This window comes from Microtus ochrogaster, unplaced genomic scaffold, assembly GCF_000317375.1.
Source record: "Microtus ochrogaster isolate Prairie Vole_2 unplaced genomic scaffold, MicOch1.0 UNK11, whole genome shotgun sequence".
NCBI lineage: Eukaryota > Metazoa > Chordata > Mammalia > Rodentia > Cricetidae > Microtus > Microtus ochrogaster.
Window position 1 is genome coordinate 6124835 of NW_004949109.1, and position 22559 is coordinate 6147393.

At 51.8% G+C, this 22559-nt stretch overlaps 2 protein-coding genes across 2 annotated transcripts; both read left to right on the forward strand.

The window, feature by feature from the left end:
- The first annotated feature begins 6132 nt into the window (after window positions 1-6132).
- Hoxa9 (homeobox A9) lies at window positions 6133-8977 on the forward strand. Its single transcript, XM_005366598.3, has 2 exons — window positions 6133-6709; window positions 7703-8977. Exons 1-2 carry the CDS (start codon window positions 6133-6135, stop codon window positions 7939-7941), a joined length of 816 nt encoding a protein of 271 aa, XP_005366655.1. The 3' UTR covers window positions 7942-8977.
- A 5888-nt stretch (window positions 8978-14865) lies between these two features.
- Window positions 14866-16549, forward strand: Hoxa7 (homeobox A7). Its single transcript, XM_005366599.2, has 2 exons — window positions 14866-15241; window positions 16233-16549. Exons 1-2 carry the CDS (start codon window positions 14866-14868, stop codon window positions 16547-16549), a joined length of 693 nt encoding a protein of 230 aa, XP_005366656.1.
- Window positions 16550-22559: the final 6010 nt, after the last annotated feature.

Genomic DNA, 22559 nt, shown 5'->3' on the forward strand with positions numbered 1-22559 from the left:
ACTGCTAGTACTGCCCCAATTCTCCTACTCGGATCTGCTTTTCTGCTCAGCCCTGGGTAAACTTAGCCGGAAGCCCTAGGTCCCACTGTCGGCGCGCTGAGGTGTCTGGCCTGAGGTCAATGGTGCAAGGAGCCGCCACCGGGTTCGCCAGCCTGGAGTGCTGGGCTGTGTTTAATCAGCGAGTACAGGCCTGATTTCTCTTTTCTTCCTTCTTTTCTTCCTTGGCCGAGAGCAGAGTATTGAAACATGGACATGCAGGTTAGCTATAGGGCTTGACCTGGCTGATTGAAAAAAAAAATGAGAAAGAAATAATCAGAAAGATTAACTTTTTCCTTCCTGTGTAAGATCTCCCAGCTTTAAAAAAAATAATAAATGGCCAAGAGAAGGAACCTTCTCTTCCCGTTTGCCTAAGGTCTTGCTTGCCTGACTAAAATCCCTCATTTACCTTTGAATTTCCATGTCCTGGTTGTTGATAAATAATGCAGGTTTGTTTATACATGTGGAATTAGTGGATTTTTGCCATTAAAACTGTTGCCATTTGGTAACATGCAAAAAGCACACCACGATTCTCCCTATCTTATGGAGTTGGGTTTTTTTTTTTGTTTTGTTTACTTTTGTTTTGCTTTAATTCACTTTTTTTGTTGTTGTGCTGTTTTGTAGGCTTTCTGAAATTCATGGGAGCCTAAGTGGGCTGGGGCAAGCAGATGAGAGAAGGGAGACATTGTTTGGATTTTCTTTATACTGTGAAGTTACATGCATAAAAGGGTCAAACCTGTAGGTGCAGAAAAAGAAAAAAACTATAAGTACAAATCTGTATAAATGTCTATTATTATGAAAAATTGCCAATCTTGTTTAAGCAAATGCATTCTATCGTTATTATAAATGTTAGTTTTAGCTTTATTTACTTCAAATCTTAAATCAGAATAAATTAATATTGTATTGCTGCTGTGCGTGGAAAAAAAGATGATGTTTATGTTCTTATAGAATAAAAGCTGTGGAATGAAGCTTTTTAATTTTACCTCTTTTTTGATTTCTTATCTTCACCTTCCACTTTATCCTGTCGACCACTTTTACAACAGGAGGGCTAGCCCGAGCCCCCTGCAATTACTTTAGGCATCTATTTAAATATTACCTAGACGGTCGTAATTTGTCTGGGCCCTATAGCCCTGGTGCCTTAAGGTTTGTCGGCTTTTGTTCAGTTTTATGACTTGCTAGTATATCTGGATTGTGCCTGTCTTGGACCAGTGGTTCCAGTTGAGAGGAGAGCTGCATAGACAGAGGAAGCTAAACAGGATTTCTTTCGGGAGCCCCAGAGAGACTCACAGAGGCCAGTTATTTTGCGGGTGTCCAGGTCCCAGAAGACCCCACGCCCTAAATCCGCGGAGGAGAGCCCACTCACAGCACCACTGGTGCCTGAGGCAGCGGTTAAGTAGACCGGGGCCGAACTGTCCAGGGTCACCCCCTCCCCCTGCCGAGCCTCCCCCACCTGGCGGCCCTCCGCTAGGCCACGCGTTTCCTGCTCGCCGGAGGTGGGGGGAGCGACTAAGGGAGGGAGGGTCGCGGGAGCGCGCGCCTCAGCGGGCGGGCGGCTAGGAGGGAGATGGGGGGGGAGCGAGAGGCTGCGGGGAGCAAGTCGAAGAGGCCGCGACCAGACACAGGACTGGGCTCGGTGCTGTCCCCTGCGCTTTCCGGTAGTCAGAGGAGGCTGCCGCACTGTTCTGCTTCGTGAAGCTGCAAGAATCTGGGGAACCCTCGGCAGGCCGCTCGGTCTCCTCTCTCCTCGTCTCCCCTCTTTGCTTTTTCCTCCTCTTTTCTCCTTCCCCCTTCTCCCTTTTACTCTCATTCTCCTAGGCGTACCTTCCTGCGGACCGGTGGCGTTTTCCTCCATCACGGGTTTAGGGCAGTGGCTGGCGCAGGGTGCGGAGGGCTGGTCTGGGCACGATCACAGCGCAGGGCTCTTTCCTTGGTGGCGACGGTGGCGGCAGCGGAGGCGGCGGCGGGCGAGGCAGCCCGGCGCCGGCAGCAACAGAACTGGTCGGTGATTTAGGTAGTTTCCTGTTGTTGGGATCCACCTTTCTCTCGACAGCACGACACTGCCTTCATTACTTCAGTTGAAAGCGTCTCCAGGTACCAGCCGGGCTGGCCAGGCCAGCCATCAAGGCCCTAATCGTGCCCGGCCTGCGATGGCATCCTCGGATCCCCAGTGCAGGAGGAGCTTCGGGTCCTCTGCGCTGTGCCATCCAGCCCGCCTCGCGCTTTGCGCCCCACACCTGGCCCGGGGCAGGTACGGTCAGGTTAGGGGCTGATTCTGGGACGCCGGGGGCGTGGTAAGAATTCTGGACCCCCGGGCCATTCAAGGTCAGGGGCGCTCTCTCCCTGTCTGAGCTTTCCCTACTGTAGACCTGCGCCTGTCTGGGGCTCTAACCTTCTCCTGCGAGACTGGGCTGGGACTCGGACGCACCACTGTAATCCCGCCTTGTCCCGGACTGAGGGCTGAGATAGGAGAGTCGGGATCTTCCGGGGCTGCTATCCTGGTCTTGTCGTTTACCCTTCTCCAAGCACGCCCTCTGCTCCCCAAGTCGCCGCTGTGTATTTCACGAATTTCCATCCTCTTTCCTTTTTTCTTTCTTATCCTCTTCTTTTTCCTTTTCGTTGCTCTTTCCCTTATTTCCGTTTCTTTTTTCTTGTGTCTTGCATCTTTCTGTCCAGTTCTCTGTCTCTCCGTTTCCTTTCCAAATCGCCATTCCCGAGGGGAAAGGGCTAGTTTGGAGAAAGTTTTTGAAGCTTTCATTTTTCTCTCGGTGGACGAGCTTGAGTCTGCTGAGGAAGGGGTGCATAAAGGAGGCTGTTCGGGTACGCAGTTTTTGGCCTGGTGGGCCTCTGCGCAGACAAGGCCTCGGTTACGATCACGACCGGATGGCGGCGGCCTTGCGTTAGCAGCTGCCTGAGAGAGCCGCTCAGAGGGTACCCGCGGCGTCTTTGTGTGCCCATACCGAAGGCAGGGAAGGAAACCTTTGCGAGTTCCACTGGTTCGGAAGCTGGAATCAGAGCGGAAGCCCGGCCTAGGTTCTGTGGAGCCTGGTTACCGAAAGAGCTCCCGGCAGGAAGCTTCAGGTCGGCTCTGCCAGCTTTACCGGCCCTAACTCGGGCTTTGACCGTGATGAAGGAGCCTCGCTGGGGCCAAGGCTTGACTGCTTGCTGGCTTGCCAGCGGTAGCAGATCCAGAAAACGTTAGCCTAGTCCCGTCCCCCCCACCCCCACCCCTTATCCAGCTGGGTGTTTGGGAAGGAGGTTTTTCCCAACTCCACTACCTTTTAAATGAGTGGAAACAATGCCACATTTAAGAACTAAAAGGACACAGGCTTAAGTATCGATTTTAAATCGCAATCTATGAAAGCCACCCTAATCACTCTCAATACAGAAAACTGAAAACAAACCATCCCCTCCCCCCCCCCCCCTGCAGCACACTCTCTAGCCTGAGACCACAGAATTCTGTTTCCCTTCCCAGCTCAGGCTGGGAATTGTTTTCCTTGCTGAGCTCAACAACCTGTTATCTGAAACACCAGTACTCCCGGGTCCCGCCAACTCTTCTCTGCCATTTTCTGGATCCGGGTATTGGATTTATTTCAGAGGCCAAGGTTTCATGAACATTCTCAGTTGCGAATGCGGTGGTTTGTAATTATAACCATTTATTGTTTCTAGATGTGCATTCAAACCCTTTCACATACAGAAGAAAGGAAGAATAAAACGCTAAATACTCTAGCATCCAATCTCTGGGCTTACAAGAACAGTATCTGCTTTTGGGGAATCCTCCCCCTTCTTCCACCAGTAAACAGCACCTTGACACTCAATGCCTGATATTTATTTTGTAATTCTCCTACTTGTAGGCTAATGTTGTTTTAAAAGCCACAATAATAATAATAAAATAACCCATGTCTGCTCTTGGCAAAAAAAAAAAAAAGCGAAAAGGCAGACAGGCATGCTCTGCCACTCACAGACAGTTTAGAGCAGAGGCGTACTCCAGGGTCATTGCCTAAATGAAAATCTGCACCGCAGAGGACTGCCGGATATTTAGAACACCTTGGACTGTGCTGGGGGTAGGGGTAAGAATGACTTGGAAAAATTTGCAAGAAAAGGAAAATATTGGGGGGGGGAACTGAGGCAGCAGGGACAAGCCACTTCCAGTTCCTGGTGTTGGCCACTTTCTTCTTCCTGCTGACAAGCAAAGAAGGAGGCTTGTATTCCTGGGGTGGCACAGCCTCCCTGGCTGGAAGAGCCTAATATTGTGACGATTCCTATCTCCTGGAATGGGAACATGTTAGGGTGTTGGAAGGTGTTTACTTGAGCTATTTTGTGACAAAGTAGGCAAACAGAAAGATGGAAATGTGTTAGGCCAGCCGTTTTGCTTATAGTGAAGTGAGGTAATGAGAAACACACTCTTGGGAGGCGCAGAATTCACACGTGAATTTCATTACACAGTTTCTAGGAGTTGTTGCTTTGTGTTCCGAATTGGGATAGGGTCACCCCCCTCCCCCAATGAACAACAGTGGCTGTGGCCTTTTCACTTTCTCTCATCCCCGAAAGATTCTAAGGGGTGAGAAACAACAGCCTCCATTTGGCCAAAGGATGAGATTAAAGTCAATGTCCAATGCTCCTCCGGGGTGGATCTGTAGCACTGGACTTGAGCTGTTAGTCGCCTAGTTTTGGGGATCTCTGTTGCTTTGTTTCGCAGAAAACCAAGGCTAGAGACAGGAAGGAAGAAAAAGGGAGGGAGGGTGGAGGAGGAGAAAAGAAAGAGAAGGGAAGAGAGAGGAAGGAATGGAGTGGGGTAGGGGGGATGGGAGGGAAAATGAGCAGGAAAGGATCCAGAAGGGCTCGTACTGGGCCCTGGAAAGACCACTACCGATGCTGGTGCCCTTCTTTTAGGCTAGGTTGCCCTTCAGCAAAACAAACTCCCGTAGTACTGATGTTTTTCCCCCAACTCCTGTCCGGGGAGAGGGCTTACAGATGATGGAGCTGAGAACCGGGTCGCTGGTTGAGAAATCATTCGCTGAACCGCTTGTGCTCAAAGTCGTGGGCCTGGGCCCAGGCGCTGCTTGTGACACAATTAGATCCTTAAACCCTTGCAGGCAGCTGGCAGTTCCCTTCTTTGCAGTTTCTCTGTGGAGCCTTCCCTTGTGGAGTAAGGACGATTTGGGTGCTGTGCAAGCGTCTGACTAACTACTGGTCTAGCAAGGCCCGGCAACCCAGTCTAGGTGGTTGTAGCATCGGTGGGATGGTGCGACGCGGCAGGGGAGGTGGTCACTCTGTTTGAGGTGGAGAGAGCCTTGTATTTGACTTTTTGAGGCGGGCCTGGGGGGAAACTCGCATCTCCGAGGACCGAAAGGATTATTTACAAGGTGCTTACCAACCAAACACAACAGTCTAATTTAACCTTTCCAAGTCCTCATAAATTTTTACAGGGAGCCGCAGTGAGGCAAAAGAATCTGTTGGTTGTTCCTGACTTCCCACCAGGCTGTGTGGCTTCCGAAACAATAACTCCTTATGAAATATCATAAATATAGATTTAAATACAGTAGAGTGAGAATGCGATTTGGCTGCTTTTTTATGGCTTCAATTATTGTCTAATTTTATGTGAGGGGCTCTGCTGGCCGCACTCGCACGCGGGACCCGCGCCTTCCTGATGGCGTGATTAATTGTGATATAAAATAGTCCGCTTAAGAAGTGTGTGTGTCTGGTGTGTGTGTGTGTGTGTGTCTGTGTGTGTAGAGGGGGGTGACAAGGCAGAGTACAGAGGCAAGGCCAGATTTGATCTTTTAATCTTCGTTGGCCACAATTAAAACAAACCAGATTGTGGAGCGGCGCGATCCCTTTGCATAAAAACATATGGCTTTTGCTATAAAAATTATGACTGCAAAACACCGGGCCATTAATAGCGTGCGGAGTGATTTACGCGTTATTGTTCTGCCGGGCGGACACGTGACGCGCGTGGCCAATGGGGGCGCGGGCGCCAGCAACTTATTAGGTGACTGTACTTCACCCCCCCCCTGGTGCCACCAAGTTGTTACATGAAATCTGCAGTTTCATAATTTCGGCGGGTCGGGTTGGGCCGGTCAGGCGCGGGCTACTGCGATGGCCACCACCGGGGCCCTGGGCAACTACTATGTGGACTCCTTCCTGCTGGGCGCCGACGCTGCTGACGAGCTGGGCGCCGGACGCTACGCTCCAGGGGCCCTGAGCCAACCCCCAAGACAGGCGGCAGCACTGGCCGAACACCCCGACTTTAGCCCCTGCAGCTTCCAATCCAAGGCGGCGGTGTTCGGTGCCTCGTGGAACCCGGTACACGCGGCGGGCGCCAATGCGGTGCCTGCCGCCGTGTATCACCACCACCACCACCCCTACGTGCACCCCCAGGCGCCCGTGGCCGCGGCGGCGCCGGACGGCAGGTACATGCGCTCCTGGCTGGAGCCCACGCCCGGCGCGCTCTCCTTCGCGGGCTTGCCCTCCAGCCGGCCTTATGGCATTAAACCTGAACCGCTGTCGGCCAGAAGGGGTGACTGTCCCACGCTTGACACTCACACTTTGTCCCTGACTGACTATGCTTGTGGTTCTCCTCCAGTTGATAGAGAAAAACAACCCAGCGAAGGCGCCTTCTCCGAAAACAATGCCGAGAATGAGAGCGGCGGAGACAAGCCCCCCATCGATCCCAGTAAGTGTCTCCTCCCTGCAAGCCGGCCGCTGCCTCCACGCCGGCCACCGGGATCTACCAGCGTGTCAACTTTCTCTCGAGCCTGCCTTCGTCCTCGATGGGAGCCTCTGGATCTGGGGGTCGAGAACCAGAAGTTGGTGTTTGGAACACCTAAGATAGGGGCCCCAAGTCCAGAGAACTGCGCGGAGCAGTCCGGGTCGGCTGGGGGAAGGGGAGGAGGATGCTGCAGCAAGAGGGGGCGGGGCGGGCGCAGCGAATTGAGCCGAGACCCGCCACCCCTCTGCTAAACGGCCCAGGCCCAGGACAGACAGACTTTGGGCGGTTCTTCGAAAGCAACGCAGAGGAGTCTTTTGTGCGGCTAGATTGTTTACGAACTGCGGCAGCAACGTCAGCCCGGCAACCTGACCAGGGACGCTTGGGGAGACCACCGATTCCCTCCACTTCTTGCTTTCGGCCGGTGGCTGCATAAATCCTGCCCAAGATGAGGCTACGGCCTGTGGAGCCACGAGGGGTCCCTTGGCCAGATTTATTCAAATAAAGTGGAGACGCGAGCAAAGGCCTTGGGGCATCCTGCCTCCCGCCTAGCTCCCAAGGCCTTCCGGGAAGGTCAAATAGAGTGGGGACTGTCACAGGGAAGCCGGGGAAGGGAGACACTGAAGAGAGAAAGAGCATTCTTGTTTAATCTTGCTTCACGGACGCGGGGCAGCCTGCTCTTTGCTTTGCTGGCAAAAAGAAAATGGTTTCCAAATTTCACTCTTTCACAACGTGCAGACTGTGGGAGGAAGGAGAGCAGGGGACGGGAGAGAGGAGGGTGGGGATGGGAGGGGTGCTGGTGTAGGTGACCCTCTGTGGGTCCGTCTGCCAGGGCTCATTGTGTTTTCTCTAACCAATTCAGCAGCATCCTGCACTTCGGCCAGAGACCCCCACCCCCAGAGGCTCCTTCCCACCCTTCCAGGATACCTTCTTCTAAACCAGTGTCTCTCTCCCCTGCAGATAACCCGGCCGCCAACTGGCTTCATGCTCGCTCCACACGGAAGAAACGGTGCCCATATACAAAGCATCAGACGCTGGAACTGGAGAAAGAGTTTCTGTTCAACATGTACCTCACGAGGGACCGGAGGTACGAGGTGGCCCGGCTGCTCAACCTCACCGAGAGGCAGGTCAAGATCTGGTTCCAGAACCGCAGGATGAAAATGAAGAAGATCAACAAGGACCGAGCAAAAGACGAATGAGCCATGCGGGGCTCATTTAGGAAAGAGCAAGCTAGAAAGAAAAAGAAAGGACTGTCTGTTCCCTTCTCCCTCCTCTCCCTCCATCCCACCGGCTCAAAGCAGCTCTAAACCCAGGCCTCATCTCCCCCTGGCAGTCCCTGCCCAGGCTGGCTTTTAGGCCTGCCGGCTTTATTGGAGGAGGTATTGTACGCTTTCCATTTTCTATAAGACACACACACAAGGGAGGGCATTAGCTCTGATGGCTGTACTGCTAGCTTGTATATATATTTAAAAAAAATCTACCTGCTTCTGACTTAAAGCAAAAGGAGAAAAAAAACTACCTTTTTATATAAAATGCACAACTGTTGACGGGCTGTATAGTTTTTAGTCTCTGTAGTTAATTTAATTTGCTCTTTGTGTGGCAGGTCACGCTGCCAAAATACTTGAACACTGTGTTTTACTGTGGTAATTATGTTTTGTGACCCAAACTTCTGTGCTGGGTGAGGCACCCATTTGTGATCGTGGAAGCTAGAATTCGATTTGAACTCAGGTTGTTTAGGGGGAAGAGAAGCAGTTGCATTGCGTATAGCTCTGTAGTGGGATACTGTGTAACTAGACTGTGCACTAGCTGTAAGGAAATCAGATTCAGAAAGAGAAGGCAGGTAGTTCTCCAGGATGCAGAGATTCGCCATTTCTCTCCTTTTGAAATGTGGGCATCTTCATCTTTACATGTTCTAGACTCCAGTCTTGTCCAATGTATATAGAATCTCCATATTAAAGAGACATGCATAATCAGACAGGCTTGAAAATTGTTTTCGCACCAGAGGAGAAATAAGGAATTTCGGAGCTATACATATGTGCAGAGGGTTACTACCTATGGTTTACGCTTAATTTTAATTGGGGGGGGGGAATGAGTGCTTATTGTAATGGAGTTAATCTTATTGATAATAAATTATACACCATGAAACCGCCATTAGGCTACTGTAGATTTGTATCCTTGATGAATTTGGGGTTCCCATCTGACTGAACGTACACTGTATATTTTGCAATAGTTACCTCAAGGCCTACTGACCAAATTGTTGTGTTGAAATATTTAACTTTTGCCAAATAAAATATATTGATTCTTTTACTTTGTGCGGATCTGTTCTTTGTATCTTCTTTTTCTGGGTCTATTTTCTGGGTGGAGGCAGGGCTGAGAAGAAGGGGAAAAAACCCTAATTCTGTCTTCAGCAAGGTGCTTGAGCCGGCATCTGCGGTAACCAGTCCGGCCAGGCCTAAACTCTCCCGACTCATCCACTTACCGGGTCGGTAGAAGCAGGGCAGAAAGCGGTGGGGGGCGGGGGACACAACTCGGGCATAGCTAGTCACTTGGGCCTCGCGTCTTATTTGCCAGAAGGCAAGAGAGGCATCTGAGGTCCTGGACAGAAGCCCTGGGCAGCGGTGGCCGGCAGCGGTGGAAAAGTCTTTTTTTTCTTTTTTTCTTTTTTTCCATTTTGGTGCCTCAAAAAAATTTCCCAAACCTGAACCCACAAAAAGGACTGGGGCCTTTGGAAGTAGAGTGGTCGAGTTGAGGGGCGCAGGACCAGAAGCTGAGGGCCTGTGGCCTGCTCTGAAGAGATGAACGGGAGCCAGATATGGACAATGAAGTAGGCCCTTGATATATTCGGAGCTTTCGAGGAGATGGAAAATCTGCACCCTCCTGCCCCACTGGGTCCTGCCAACCGGTCCAGGGTAGGTTGGGGAGGGGAGGGGAGCCGGTGTCAGTGTCCTACACTGACTGCTATGCCACCTCCGGAGCTTAGGCCCTCACAGAAGCAGGCCTCAGCAACCGACAAGCCCCAAAGTGCCATAAAAGAAAATGAGGGCTGTTACCCTTTATGGGATGTAAAGGGCTGCGTGTGGGGGGGGGGGGGAACAGCTACAATTTCGGAGGCTCTAGCGCCTTCCAGATGAAGCCAGAGGATTCTGCTTTGCTTCTCCCCCAAACTCCTTTTCTTCACAACTCTCCCCCTCCCTGCCCCGTAATGTTGACCGGCTCCTAATGCAAGAAAGGGGTATCAGGGCGCCGGTGGATGGGGCGCCCCCACCCCCAATGCGCGGCCAGGTTGGCATGCCCTCTGTTGTTGCAGACAGAAAGAACTTCAAAGCCTGGGCAGTAAGGGTGTGCCATAAAGGAAGGTCTGCGAACTGTCTGGAATTCGGCTCTTAATGAGTTTACAACTGTCCAGCTCCAATTAGGGTATCCCACCAAAACCCTTTCATTTGTTTGCTCTGTCTGCCTCCGATAAAGAGACTGCGGAAACAGCCCTCTTTTATGGGCATTGCCCTTTCTGCAGCGTAGATTCCCGGCTCCCCGAGGATCCTGGGGGACAGGGCCCTCGCTCCGCCCATGAGAGTAGGACTCTGGTGGGGTCACCGGCGCTGCCGAAGTTCACGCGGGCCCGAGCCGCTGCGGCTGCAGTGCCAAGAAAAATCCAGGAGATGGCAGTGTGGCTCCACGCAAGAGGCACTCCAGCCGCCATCTCCCGCCGCCGCGACCTAGGAAGCTCCTAAAATGTCGACTTGTAACGCGCCTTTCTGGAATGGGATCTGCGTGACCAGCAGTCGTTTATTTTCCCTGCTGCTCATGCCAACCTGAAAGCCTCCCGGGGACACAAGCATGCGCCGGGGCCTGCCTGACCGCCGGCGCTCGCTTCTCTCATCTCAGGCTCTATTCCGAGACCACTGCATTGCGTGGGAGCCGTGGTGCGGAAGGTGCTGGACTGCAGCTCAGAGAGCAGGTTCCATTCCAGGGTCACAGTCCCCAACCCAGCAGTAACTTGGGGGTAGTGAGGCGCGCGGGGACGGTCATTCACGATGGACGGACGGACGGACGGACAAGGGATCGAAAACCTACAGCCCCAGGACTAGATGAACCCACAAAGCACCCAGTGACCACGGGTTCCGCCGACCCTCGAGGCCCGAAACCTTTGCCCTGGTTTAGGGCCTAGCGGGCCAGCACCAGAAAGAGAGCGAGAGAGCACAGACGTCAGGACTTGGCCAGTTTGAATACCTGACTTTAAAATTCGGCGGCTGAAAATTGGTTAGTTATAAAACCGTATTTGGTGGTTGTCTAGTGTAGAACTGCCGCGAATTTTGGCCGCGCTGGGGTAACTCAGGGCATACACTAGGAACTGTATTTGAAAATAAATGATATGTTTAAATAAGTAGAATAACACCGGAGCTCCAGGACTGGCGGTCACGAGGTTGAAATCGCCCTTGTTTCTCTGGCAGAGATATTTCTTTGGCAATGGAATACCAAGGCTACTGTGGCCGGCTGTGGAGGCTAAAAGTAAAAAAAAAATTAAAAAACCCAATCCACTCCCAGCCTACTTTTAATACTAGATATGGGGACATACTCTGGAGCAAATGCGGCCGGGGTGCGAAGATCAGCCCCCCCCCCCCCCCCGATGTAGGATGGTTTTGGAAAGAAAACACAGGAGCAGACAGAGAACCAGTCCTTCCAAGCGCCGCAAGTAAAGGCTGGGCTGCGCATTTATTTGGGTCGTAATAGTCTCGGCCAAACCCACAAAATGCTGACGACTCGCATCTCCGTGTTGAACACGTTGTAAAACTAGGGACTCGATTTTGGCTGACATCTCTCCTGGGTCTCCGTCTGTCTCTGTCTCTCTCTGTCTGTCTCTGTCTCTGTCTTTGTCTCTCTGTCTCTCTCTCTGTCTCTCTCTCTCCCTCCTACTCCCTTTTTAAAATCTTCCTATATCCACGTGGGCATTACAGACACACAGCATGATTGTATTTCTGTATGTAACACACACTACTTCACAGCCTGTGCTTGTAAGAAGGGCTTTATAGCTTCCTGGAGAGTCACCGGTGCTCGCCTACCCTAATCCTCAGAAATCTTTCTTTATGTAACTGCAAATAAGCGGCGAACCCGCTAACCAGTGGGCACAAAGAGAAGCTTCCATTTATATAACAATGAAAGTCACAGGTTGGGGACACTCCTCTCAGCCTATCACAGAGGCCCCAGGTAGGTGCGGGCCTCTAGGGGCTCAGAGGCCTGGTGAACTGCCTAGGCCGGCAGCCTCCCTTGCCCTTGGCCGACTGGCGGCCGGCAGGCTGCTCTCTGGTTTTCGCTGCTTGAGAGGCTTCATCCAGGCAAGACCCGGCAAGAAACCGAGCTTATTTTTTCGCTTTGGGGAGGAATTGATGTCCGCATCCAAGCTACAATTTGCTTGCCAGGTGGGGGACAGAAGCTGTAGCCTGCAGTCTATGCGGGGGAGAAGGATAGAAACATTTAAAGACCCCAAACTCAGAACTATTCGAATCTCTAGAAAATGCCATTCTCTGTCAAGGGCTGAGTTTATATTCTATATCTAGATTTAAACATTGAGGACTATTTGGCGACAGGAAACACAGGAAGCAAACTCTGACAGTAGGTCTGAGACCTAAATCTGGGAAAGCATTGAGAAATATTTAGATTGTTCTACAGATTAAAAGCTGGTTTATAAGGCGTCTTCTCCAGGGCCTGAGGTGAATAGTATGTGAATATTATCATACCGAGAAATACATTTCTGTCAAACAAATAGGGAACCAATGGCAGAGAACGTAGAATTAAATAGGCTTTATTGAGAGTCTGATTTTGTCCAGACTTTTGTGTTGTGAAGTCTAGCCAGGGAAGAGAGACTCAGAAACGAAGGGAAGGTTTTCGGTGACCTCGAGACCCCTGCTCAGATGGAAGACTTGTGCTCACAAGTCCCAAGGCCTTGAAAGCAGCAGAATTTGGACCATATTTGGCTGTGATAAACGGGGACAGAGCCTCTTGCCCGGACTCCTTGGTCGTGCCCGTGCCAAATACAGACGACCTTCCAAGGCATGTGAGTGTGATTTTTCCTGGGCCACCTCAAATCGCTCCGTACTCTGGCTGCCAGGCCTCTTCTAAAGGAAGGTTCCATTTTCACATCATCGTCGCTTTGGACTGCGCCAGTTGCCAGAGTCTAGACAGACCGCGGAGGCCTGCCTAGCCTTTCACTTTGCGCCTTGCTTCGTGTCACCCCAGGAACAATTTATTGGTCTAAAGCCGCCTAATTTCTCCACTTTGATCTCCTAGCCTTCTTTTTGTTAGCTTCGTCTTCCTTTAGTTTTTTTTAGAATTTTATTTCTCTGTTACAAGACGCTGTTATTTGGATTCTCCCCCCCCTTCCTGTTTTACCCCCTCTGTTTCCCATCCTGATCTGCCATAAAGGGGATCCCGGATATTGCCGCCTTAGGGTTCCTATGCTCCGGGGGAGGTTGCCCAGATCCCACTTGCCCTCCTCCCTACCAAAATCTGGGGCCCTTTGCTAGGTAGGTGCTGGGGCTCCCTTGCAGCGGGATTTGAACCGTCCTTCCTCTTTTGTGCTTCCAAGATCCCCTGAGAGGATGCGGTGAACCCGGGGAGGGGGGTAGCCTGGACCTACTGAAAGTGATAAGAAAATGCTTTATACACCAGCAACCAAACTCTATAATTTAGAGGAACATTTCCGGGGCAATTCCATTGTGAAGTCGGGTTTATGATGTGCAATCGAGTTGAGTAGTAAAAGGTGGCCAGTCTTCCAGCACGGCCTGGGCAGTTTATGAGGCGTTTAGGGAAAGAGTTCACCCAAGTATCCTTCAGAGAGCGGTGGGCAGCACGGCCTTCATCTGATCTATCACTGCTGGGGGTCTGAAGCCCGGCAAGGTAGGCGCCCAGGGTGAGAGACTGACTGTTTGGGAGAGAGTGAGACAGCGTTTGTGCAGAAAGAAAGAAAGGTGAAGTTGTGAGATCCAGTTGGCCCTTGAGAGGGTTCCTTATTTGCTTTTTATAGTCTCCAAAAAAACGGGGTTCCGCTGTGGGCTACAGCCCCAGTCCCTGAGACACCCCTCCCTTTACTCTCTTAACCAGCTTTAAAAGTCTACTGTTTCCCGGCCCACAAGGTGAAGGTCCAGGGGTAAATTGGTTGAAAGCTGCTCCGAACCTTTCATTATGAAGGATGTATTTAGAAAATTGTGGGCTCAAGCTTCCAAGCTGCGGGAGGATGACCCAGTTTTCCCGTGATCGGGGGTAACACCAGGGGTTGTGGGAAGGACAAAGGGGGTGTTGAGCCACCTACTGGATTGCTGAGGGCCAGCCAGGTGCCCAGGAGTGAACGCAGAGAGTCTGCAGGGCGGCGGTGTCCGGGAGGAGAAAAGGGAATCTCATGTTAATAAATCTGTTGGCAAATGAGGCTCATTAATAGATAAATATTTCACTGCTTCCTTTAGAGCGGATAAACAGTGCTCCGCCGATTAAAGAAAGGAAGCTGGGAGACATTGACTTTATTCAAACCACATGGTTCCAGTTTGTGGCAGCATTCTCGCTGCTTAGCTAGAGGAGACGCTGCGCCTGCGGTGTTTGCCCTGGAGCATCAGATCCGGGCTTAATCGTTCTGCTTAGAGAGAGAGAGTGGGCAGAGATCTTTCTCTCAAGACCATCTTTGGGCCGACAGGTTGCAGAGACCCTTCAGGGGCTTGAGTCTGCAGCGAGGACAGGGACAGCGGAAATCCACACACTGGATCTGGGGTTCAGGAATCGGTATGAGGTTGTGGGGGGCGAGCCCTGCCAGACATCCAAAGGCGCGGGCACCGGAATGGGGCTCTGACTGCTTCGGGCGTCTGGGGGCAGGCGGGGTGCAGGCCGCTGCGTGGGCCGCGTATTTGAGCCTCTTCCCCTTCCATTCTAGGCGGCCGCCGGCCCGTGGCGCGAGACCACCTGTGAGGGCTGCTGAGATTGGCGGAGGCGGTCATGTGGGCGGTCACGTGCCGCGACGAGCTCCGTCCAAAAGAAAATGGGGTTTGGTGTAAATCTGGGGGTGTAATGTTATCATATATCACGCTACCTCGTAAAACCGACACTGAAAGCTGCCGGACAACAAATCACAGGTCAAAATTATGAGTTCTTCGTATTATGTGAACGCGCTTTTTAGCAAATATACGGCGGGGGCTTCTCTCTTCCAAAATGCCGAGCCGACTTCTTGCTCCTTTGCACCCAACTCGCAGAGAAGCGGCTACGGGCCGGGCGCCGGCGCCTTCACATCCACCGTGCCGGGCTTATACAATGTCAACAGCCCCCTTTATCAGAGCCCCTTCGCGTCGGGCTACGGCCTGGGCGCCGACGCCTACAACCTGCCCTGTGCCTCCTACGACCAAAACATCCCCGGGCTCTGCAGTGATCTCGCCAAAGGCGCCTGCGACAAGGCGGACGAGGGCGTGCTGCACGGCCCGACCGAGGCCAGTTTCCGCATCTACCCCTGGATGCGCAGTTCAGGTAGGCGCCTCGGTCCGCCGGGTCGGTGTGCGGGCGGAGCAGAGGGGCGGGGGGGTGCCGGCGCGGGGCGCGGGGAGCCCAGTCTGGCGGCTTCCAGCCAGCGGCCCCGCAAGTCCCGGTGGCGCTGCCTTTCTGGTTTTAATTAGAGCTGAGGCGCCATAGCGTGGAGAGACTCATAGCATTGTATGTAAATGAGGCCCATAAAACTTTTTATGGCCCAATTAATGGGTTCGATCCTCGTAAATTTATTTAACTCCATTTGCCTTGGAATTTTTACAGTAAGTTTATCCGCTATTCTCGTTCTCATATTCTTTCTCCCCCCCCCCGTCCCCCTTCTTCCTCTTCCTCTCTTTTTCTCTCCCTCAATCTCTCTCCTCTATGTCCTCTTTCTGTTCTCCGTTCCTTTCTTGCTTTCAGCTCTTCCTTCCCTACTCCTTTTCTTTTGGTCTGGCTTTCCTTCTCAAAGGCAAGGAGAGCCAGGAACTCCGGGATGCCACTCACCCCTGTACCAGAGGCCATTTCCAGACCCTAGCTGGACCAAATAGGACAGAGGGTGGGATTGCCACAGGAAGGTCTTGAGCATGGGGCTGCCGAGGAGGGTTGCCCACTTTCTAGCCAGGCTGGAAAGCGGCTTGGCTTGCCTTTGAATGGCAAAAGTGCAGAGTCTCCCACTTGCCACACTCCGTATTTACAATTTCCCTTTGTCAAGGGGAAGCAGGACATTGTAGAAATGTAGCCGGCTGGAAAGGCCGGTTGTAAAGTTGGGATTCTGCTGTAAGGCTCTTCACAGACTGGCTCGCTTGTCTGGCCCCGGGGTCTTCCGCTCACACTCCCCCCCCCCAGCTCAACTAGGGGTGATGGGGGTTGCGCCTGGGTTTGGGCAGGGTGGAAGGTACAGGCTCTTGGACAGCGGGGCCTGACTAAAACACTCTTCAGCCCACATCGCAGCCTGATTTTCTGTTTGTCTATATGTCGAAATTTCTGCTCTCAGGACCCGATAGAAAGCGGGGACGCCAGACCTACACGCGCTACCAGACACTGGAGCTGGAGAAGGAATTCCACTTTAACCGCTACCTGACACGGCGCCGCCGCATCGAGATCGCCCATGCGCTCTGCCTCACCGAGCGCCAGATCAAGATCTGGTTCCAGAATCGGCGCATGAAATGGAAGAAAGAGCATAAAGATGAGAGCCAGGCTCCCTCTGTGGCCCCCGAAGACGCGGTGCCCCCTGTCTCCAAGGCAGCTACTGACAAGGCAGATGAGGAGGAAGAGGAAGAAGAGGATGAGGAAGAGGAGGAAGAGGAATAAAGGGCCAGGAACAGGGCCATGACTGAACGGGACAGTTGGAAAAGCGTCTTTAAGAGACTCACTGATTTTAGTTACAAAAATGGGGGGAAATAAAGTGTAAAAAAGAGAGAGAAAGAGGGAATCAGTCCCCACCCTCATCCCACCCACCCCATCACCCACTCTAGCTCTCTGGGGGGAAAGTAGGTCACCTTGGGGACCCTCTCTGCCTCTGAGGACCTCAGTAGATACCCCCAACCCTGGGCCAGTGTTGTGCACTGGCACAGTCAAAATACTACCTAGCACAGGCCTCCTTGAGAGGCACCCCCAAACTACCTATGGGCCCAACCCAGTGGGCCGCACTCCTAAGAAGCTCCCTCCACATCCTTACAGTGGCAGACACCCAGCACCTGCCCCCCACCCCTGCAAAACACGTGACCAGTACTACCTACTAGGCCTAAACTACCTATTTTGCGCTGGCTAGCTTTTCTGCTTCACCGTGCCCACTCCTCCTAGGCCAGGCCTTGATGCTTCTAGCTGACAGTCTTTGGGGTCACTGAGGCTTCAATGACAAGGCAATGAGGTTCAGGGACCAGGGCATTGGCTTCTATTTAAATTGAAAAATAATATATTTATTCCAAAGCATACCAAATGCTGCAACCTAGAATCCCTCTTTCTTTGGCTTTGGCGCCTCAAGTTCAGAGCCATTACCCCTGTTTCTGGAGGGGAGCATTCCTGAGCTGGCTGCAGACCGGCTTTTGTGGGACTAAGGAGATGTTCCCAGCCTCACTGTTCCCTCCCTTGCTTCTGTGTCCTACTGTTCAGCCGTGTATACTTATGCCCTGACTTTTCCTACCTAGGACAGATACTGTACATTTGAACCAGGTTTTTTTTTTTTTTTTTACCTAGGACAGATACTGTACATTTGAACCAGGTTTTTTTTTTTTTTTTTTGGTCATTTCTCTAATCTTGGAGATCATTTGTAAAGGAATGTCTTGACTTGGGAAGGATGTTTAAATGGGGTGACTTTGTAGCATGATGTGTTGTATTGAACTAATTCTGTTGTGGACGGGAGGGGTCTAATACCCACCCCAGTGCCCTCTCCCCCCCCCCCCGTGTTGTCCCATGTCCCCCTTAGACCCAGCCTGGGGTTCAGGGAAGGCATGCTTCCCAGCCCAGTTACCTATGTTTTATGTAACAATAAAGATGCCTGGTGACAAAGAAACACTGACTGCTTTCTTCAGGGGGTTTGGGGCTAGGGGAGGTGGCCATAGCTGAAGGGCAAGCCCTGTCTGCAGGTTAAAGGACCAAGGGGAAGCCAACGTGCAGAAACTGTCCTGGAGTCCAAATTTTAAATATTCATGCACAAATGTGTCATGTCTCTTTTTCCATGTTTTGTGTTTAGATTTGGACTAATAAGCATATTTCTAATTTTTATGTGCGGCTGCTTATAGGTTTCATAGCTGTGCCCTTTTCCACATCCGTAATGTGTGTATATCTGTTGTGTATCCACGTTTTCCCTGTCTATAATTGGATGTGTGGGTTTCTGTGTCCAGCTGCACGTCTTTCTGTGTCTATGATTGCTTATGTGCCTTCCTCTTTGTAGATGTTTTTGTCTGGCTATTGTGTGCGCGCACCAATATCTACATCCACTGAAAACAGCTATTAGTTAATACCGTATATTCTATCTACGGCCTCCCAAACTTCACACATTCCAAGAACGAATTCCAAATTCAACCTTTCCTCTAAAGGTGCAAACTGAGCTCTCAAATAATCTTACCTACCCTCCAACTGATTCCGGATTCCGCATGCGCCCTGAGTCCAGCCCCAGAGTAGGAAAAGGGATTCAGGGTACTTGCCGCAGCACCCCCACTTAGCCTTCAGTAGGGGCAAAGGATGCCCCGGGGCTTAACACTGCAGTGGAGGGGTTCTGGGACTGCCGTGGACCTCAGACACGGCTGCTGCCTGCTGCTCAACCTAAGTCCTGTTGCTGAGGAGGAACTGTGGCTGGGGAAGGGGCGAGCAGCGAGGGACCAGGGTCCAGGGGCGGTGGAAGTAGCTTAGAGGATCCTGAGCTTGGCTCGCGAAGATCTCCATTCTTATCTCCTGGCTGGGTTGAACCAGCTTCTTAGGATTCTTTTTTAATAAATCGGACCTAAAAGGGTCTGTAAAACCTGCAGCCCCAAGTCGGGACAGCCTCAGTGGTAAGATGGCGCCGGTGTAAGAGCTGCCTCCTCTTAGTGATGGGGAAAGGGTCATAAATCCGTTGTTGTTTATGAAAATTTACAACTTTGCAATACAACTTTATGAGTTGTTCGGCCCTTCCATTGGCCGCTGTCGGTCATGTGGATAGGAACCGTGAACATGAACTTTTTTATAATTTCCCTTGTGAGAATAGAGCCGCATTCTTGTGCTCCGCTCCGTCCTGCGTGCTTCGGAGCTCTGCCTTCTCAGCCTGCCTGGGCTGCGCTTTGTCCGGCGATGGCGAGCGAGGGGAAGCCACTGCCAGGCCCAGGCCCGCCGCTGTCGCTGGAGGTGGGGCGCGTCCAGTTCTTGGAGCAGCAGCCGCCGCTTTGCAACTCACAACCTGGCTAATTTCCTGCGTCCTCTGGCACCAGGAAGGAGGACAATTCGTCTCCTGGGCTGCTGAAGCGGACAGCTGTCAGAGAGGCAGGAGCTTCTGGGAGCCGCGGTCTGAAGGTGAGAAGGAGACAGGGAAAGGTGGGTGAGGTGCCACGGTGGAAGCAGAGGACACCCAGAACGACTTTGAAAAGGGTCATTTCTCACCATCATCCATACTGTCCCTTCACACAACAGCCCAAACACGTCACTCATTCTCACCCACTACCTACAACACCTTCGCCACTCACAAGGCAAATCGGCCTTCCCTCTGTGGCACAGTGCCCTGGCACTGGGCAAGAGCGCTTAGGTCTCCACTCCCCCTTCCCCGGTGACCCCGGGAAGTCCTGGGGTTTGGGATTATTTCTTTCATGACCCAAATTGATTTAACTGACTTCCCCAATATCAGAGCTAGGTCCCGACCTGGGAATGTGGGCAGAGGGGAGAGAAAAGCGAAGTAGCCCACAACTCTCTGTTCTCTCCAGTGGGGCTAGTCTCAGGGAGAAGGGAGGATGAGGTAAACAAGCAAACACAAAAGCAAAACTTACTAATTCAGAGTTCTCCGGTGATTGCCTGCTTCATTTGCCCGGTTTTCCGACCAGAGTGAAGTCTGGCGCCCCCGAGAAAGGGGCTAGATGCACATGTGGAATTCTGTGTTGGTGGAAAGAATCAAATTAATTGGGTGCTAACGGGATGTTTCGGTGCAGAAGACTGTTGTGTTGGCTAGTGTGGAAGGACCAAACCTAAGGTTTCTGAAATAACAGGATGGCAGCCCCGACCAACCTAAGGACAGTGGAAGGATGATGTTCAAGGTCCCCTATCTCTTGAGCAACCAGGGAGAGGACCACAGCTAGCCGCGAGTCGGCACTGAGTGCTGCTGTCCTGGCTGTAGCTTTGCATTGCGCGGTGGTACCAGTCATGGTGGCTGAGCCTGAAAACGCATCTGACCAGGTCAGATTTACCCTTCCCGCGAGAGACAGAGACATTGGAGAATGAGTAGCGAGATTCTGGGCTATAATTCTCTTTTGTTTATTTGGTTTTTGGTTGTTGTTGTTGTTGTTTTCCTATCACAAGATAGTATCTCAGTATAGGCCAGACAATTAAGAATAACACTTTGATATTTGGGGTGTTCAGCGGACAACGCTGTGGGTGCGCCCCAGGCAGGGGCAGATAAAGCGCCGCTGCATTTGCCTCCTAGGGCCGCTGACTGCCTGACTGTGGCTGCCTCGGGCAGATTATTTATTGCGACCGTGCTGGGAGCTCGCTGCTGCCACGCTGTGGCCGTCACCGGGACGGGCGCCAGCAGCGGCCCGCCTCTTCGAGCCTGGCGCGACTGCTGTACGGGCCCCTCAGAGATTTCCCCAGAAGCAGGGGAAGGGGGGCGGGCATCAGGGGCAATCTCCCAGGGTCTGTTTGGCTGTGAAACCTCCCTGCTTCGGCTATCCATGACAGAAACCTCAGCCGCCGGAATAGACTCGGGTCCTTCCCTCGCCCCCAACCCAGCACCATGGAGACTGGTTGTACAGGCCGCTGGGCCGGTTATGGCTGCTTCTGTCCAAACTACGCGTCCCAAAGGCGCCCTGGGGGCGCACGTCAGTTGCCAGTCGGGAAAGGCGTTGGCTTTGAGAGTCTGACATCGGAGAGACCAATTGTAGTTCTGAGGCCTTGCTGGCCTGGCTGGCCCTGAGAATTGGCTATGGCATGGAAGGCGGCTCTTGGAGAGGGCCTTTGACTGGCAGAGGCCACACCTGTGTGCTTTGGGCTCTGGGCTAGAGATTTGGCTGGATGGAGATGGACCTTCAGGGTCCTCCCACACACCTGCAGGCCCCGCTGCCAGGCTGGCCGAAGTGGAGGGGCTCAATGGGCAGCCCAGGGCAAGGGAAAACTCTGCGACCCTACTGCCATCTTAGCCTCTTTGAAGAGAAGATGAAAGGTAAGTTTTCTGTGTGGCTTTGACCTAGCAGAGAGTCCTGGGGTGGTCACTCTCATAACCTTAGGAGAGGCTCTATGGAGAGTGTGGAGATCTTGCTTCCCACTCAGTGGGTCCATCAGAACTGACTGACTCCCCGCCCCCCATATATACATATGGCAGAATAAACAGGTCCACTGCCAACTGAAATATGCACTAACCTTGTCTTACACGGAAAGATTTCAATTTAATTTTTTCCCATCTTAATGTTTACAAAAGCTGGAAATACATTTTCTGGCTCCTAGCTGAGAAATCAAATTCTCTTATTGGCTGAGACAATTAAATCTAGAATCCAGGTCAAATCAAAGCATAATATACGAGTGGTAAACTGTCACCAGCTCCAACCCTATGCGGGACATGGAGGAATGAAAGAGAGACGATAAAAACAAACAATTAACACTTGCAAATGACTATTTTCGCTTCAAATGACATTGGTTGAAATAATTGTTATCTGCTTTTTTTTAAGAACCAATAACTCAAACCTATTTTCTTCAAAGAGCATTTTAAGGAAAAAAATCTCCCTTTTTTTTCTCCCAAGTTTTCATGTTTTGTGTTTTGTGTATTGCATCTTCTCTGTGAGAAACGCTAAATTTTATCCTCTCCTGCATAACTCTTGGTCTTATGGAAAGAAAAATACTTTCCTGGGTTGGAGAGATAAAGCCTTCGGCACACCGTTTGTGGTACAGCCTTCCTTTGGTGTGCTTTCATAGGCTCTCTGGAGGCCGACCTTAGGCAAGACCTTTTCCAGCTTTCGCCTTTTTTGAGGGGGAAGGAGGGAAGGTCAGGGGGAAAAAAGCAAAGAAGAGATTAAGGAAGTCTTTTCGTTACCAGATTCCTACAGGATCATTCCCAATTGTCCCCTCGGCCCAAACCCGGTCAGTCTGCACGAACCAGGGTTTTACAGATCTTGCAAACAACCTCCTGAATTCCAACTAAATCTCGTAAACAGTCTCTCTGCCGCCCACTCAATTGGGGATTTTAAAGCCGAATCAAGGGCTTTTACAAGCCCTACAAACACAGTTGTGAAAATGCCATGGAACCGATATCACGTTTTACAAAATAAGACTGATCCTTATGCATGGAAGCCCAAGACAGGCTTTCCAGGTCCAATCTGGGACTCGTCAGGCCTGAGCCGGTGGTCAAGGCAATTCAGGATTCTGGAGCTAGTGACAGAGTGACAGAACTGTTCTGGTTTTGTAGCTACTGCCCCAGTAGGAATATTTTGGGGGTGGGGAGGCAGGGGGAAAGTGGGTATGCCCCCACGACAAGGCAATCAACGTACTACCGGGAAGCCAAGCCCATCAATTATCCTGCGCGAGGATTTGGGCCGTAGGAGCTGCACTCTGAGCCCTGCTCAGCCCGGGCCCTGCATCTCTCTTGCTTCTAGAGTGAGACTAGGGAGAAAGTGCGTGTGAAGTTTTATCTGTCACTGCTCTAAGCCATTCC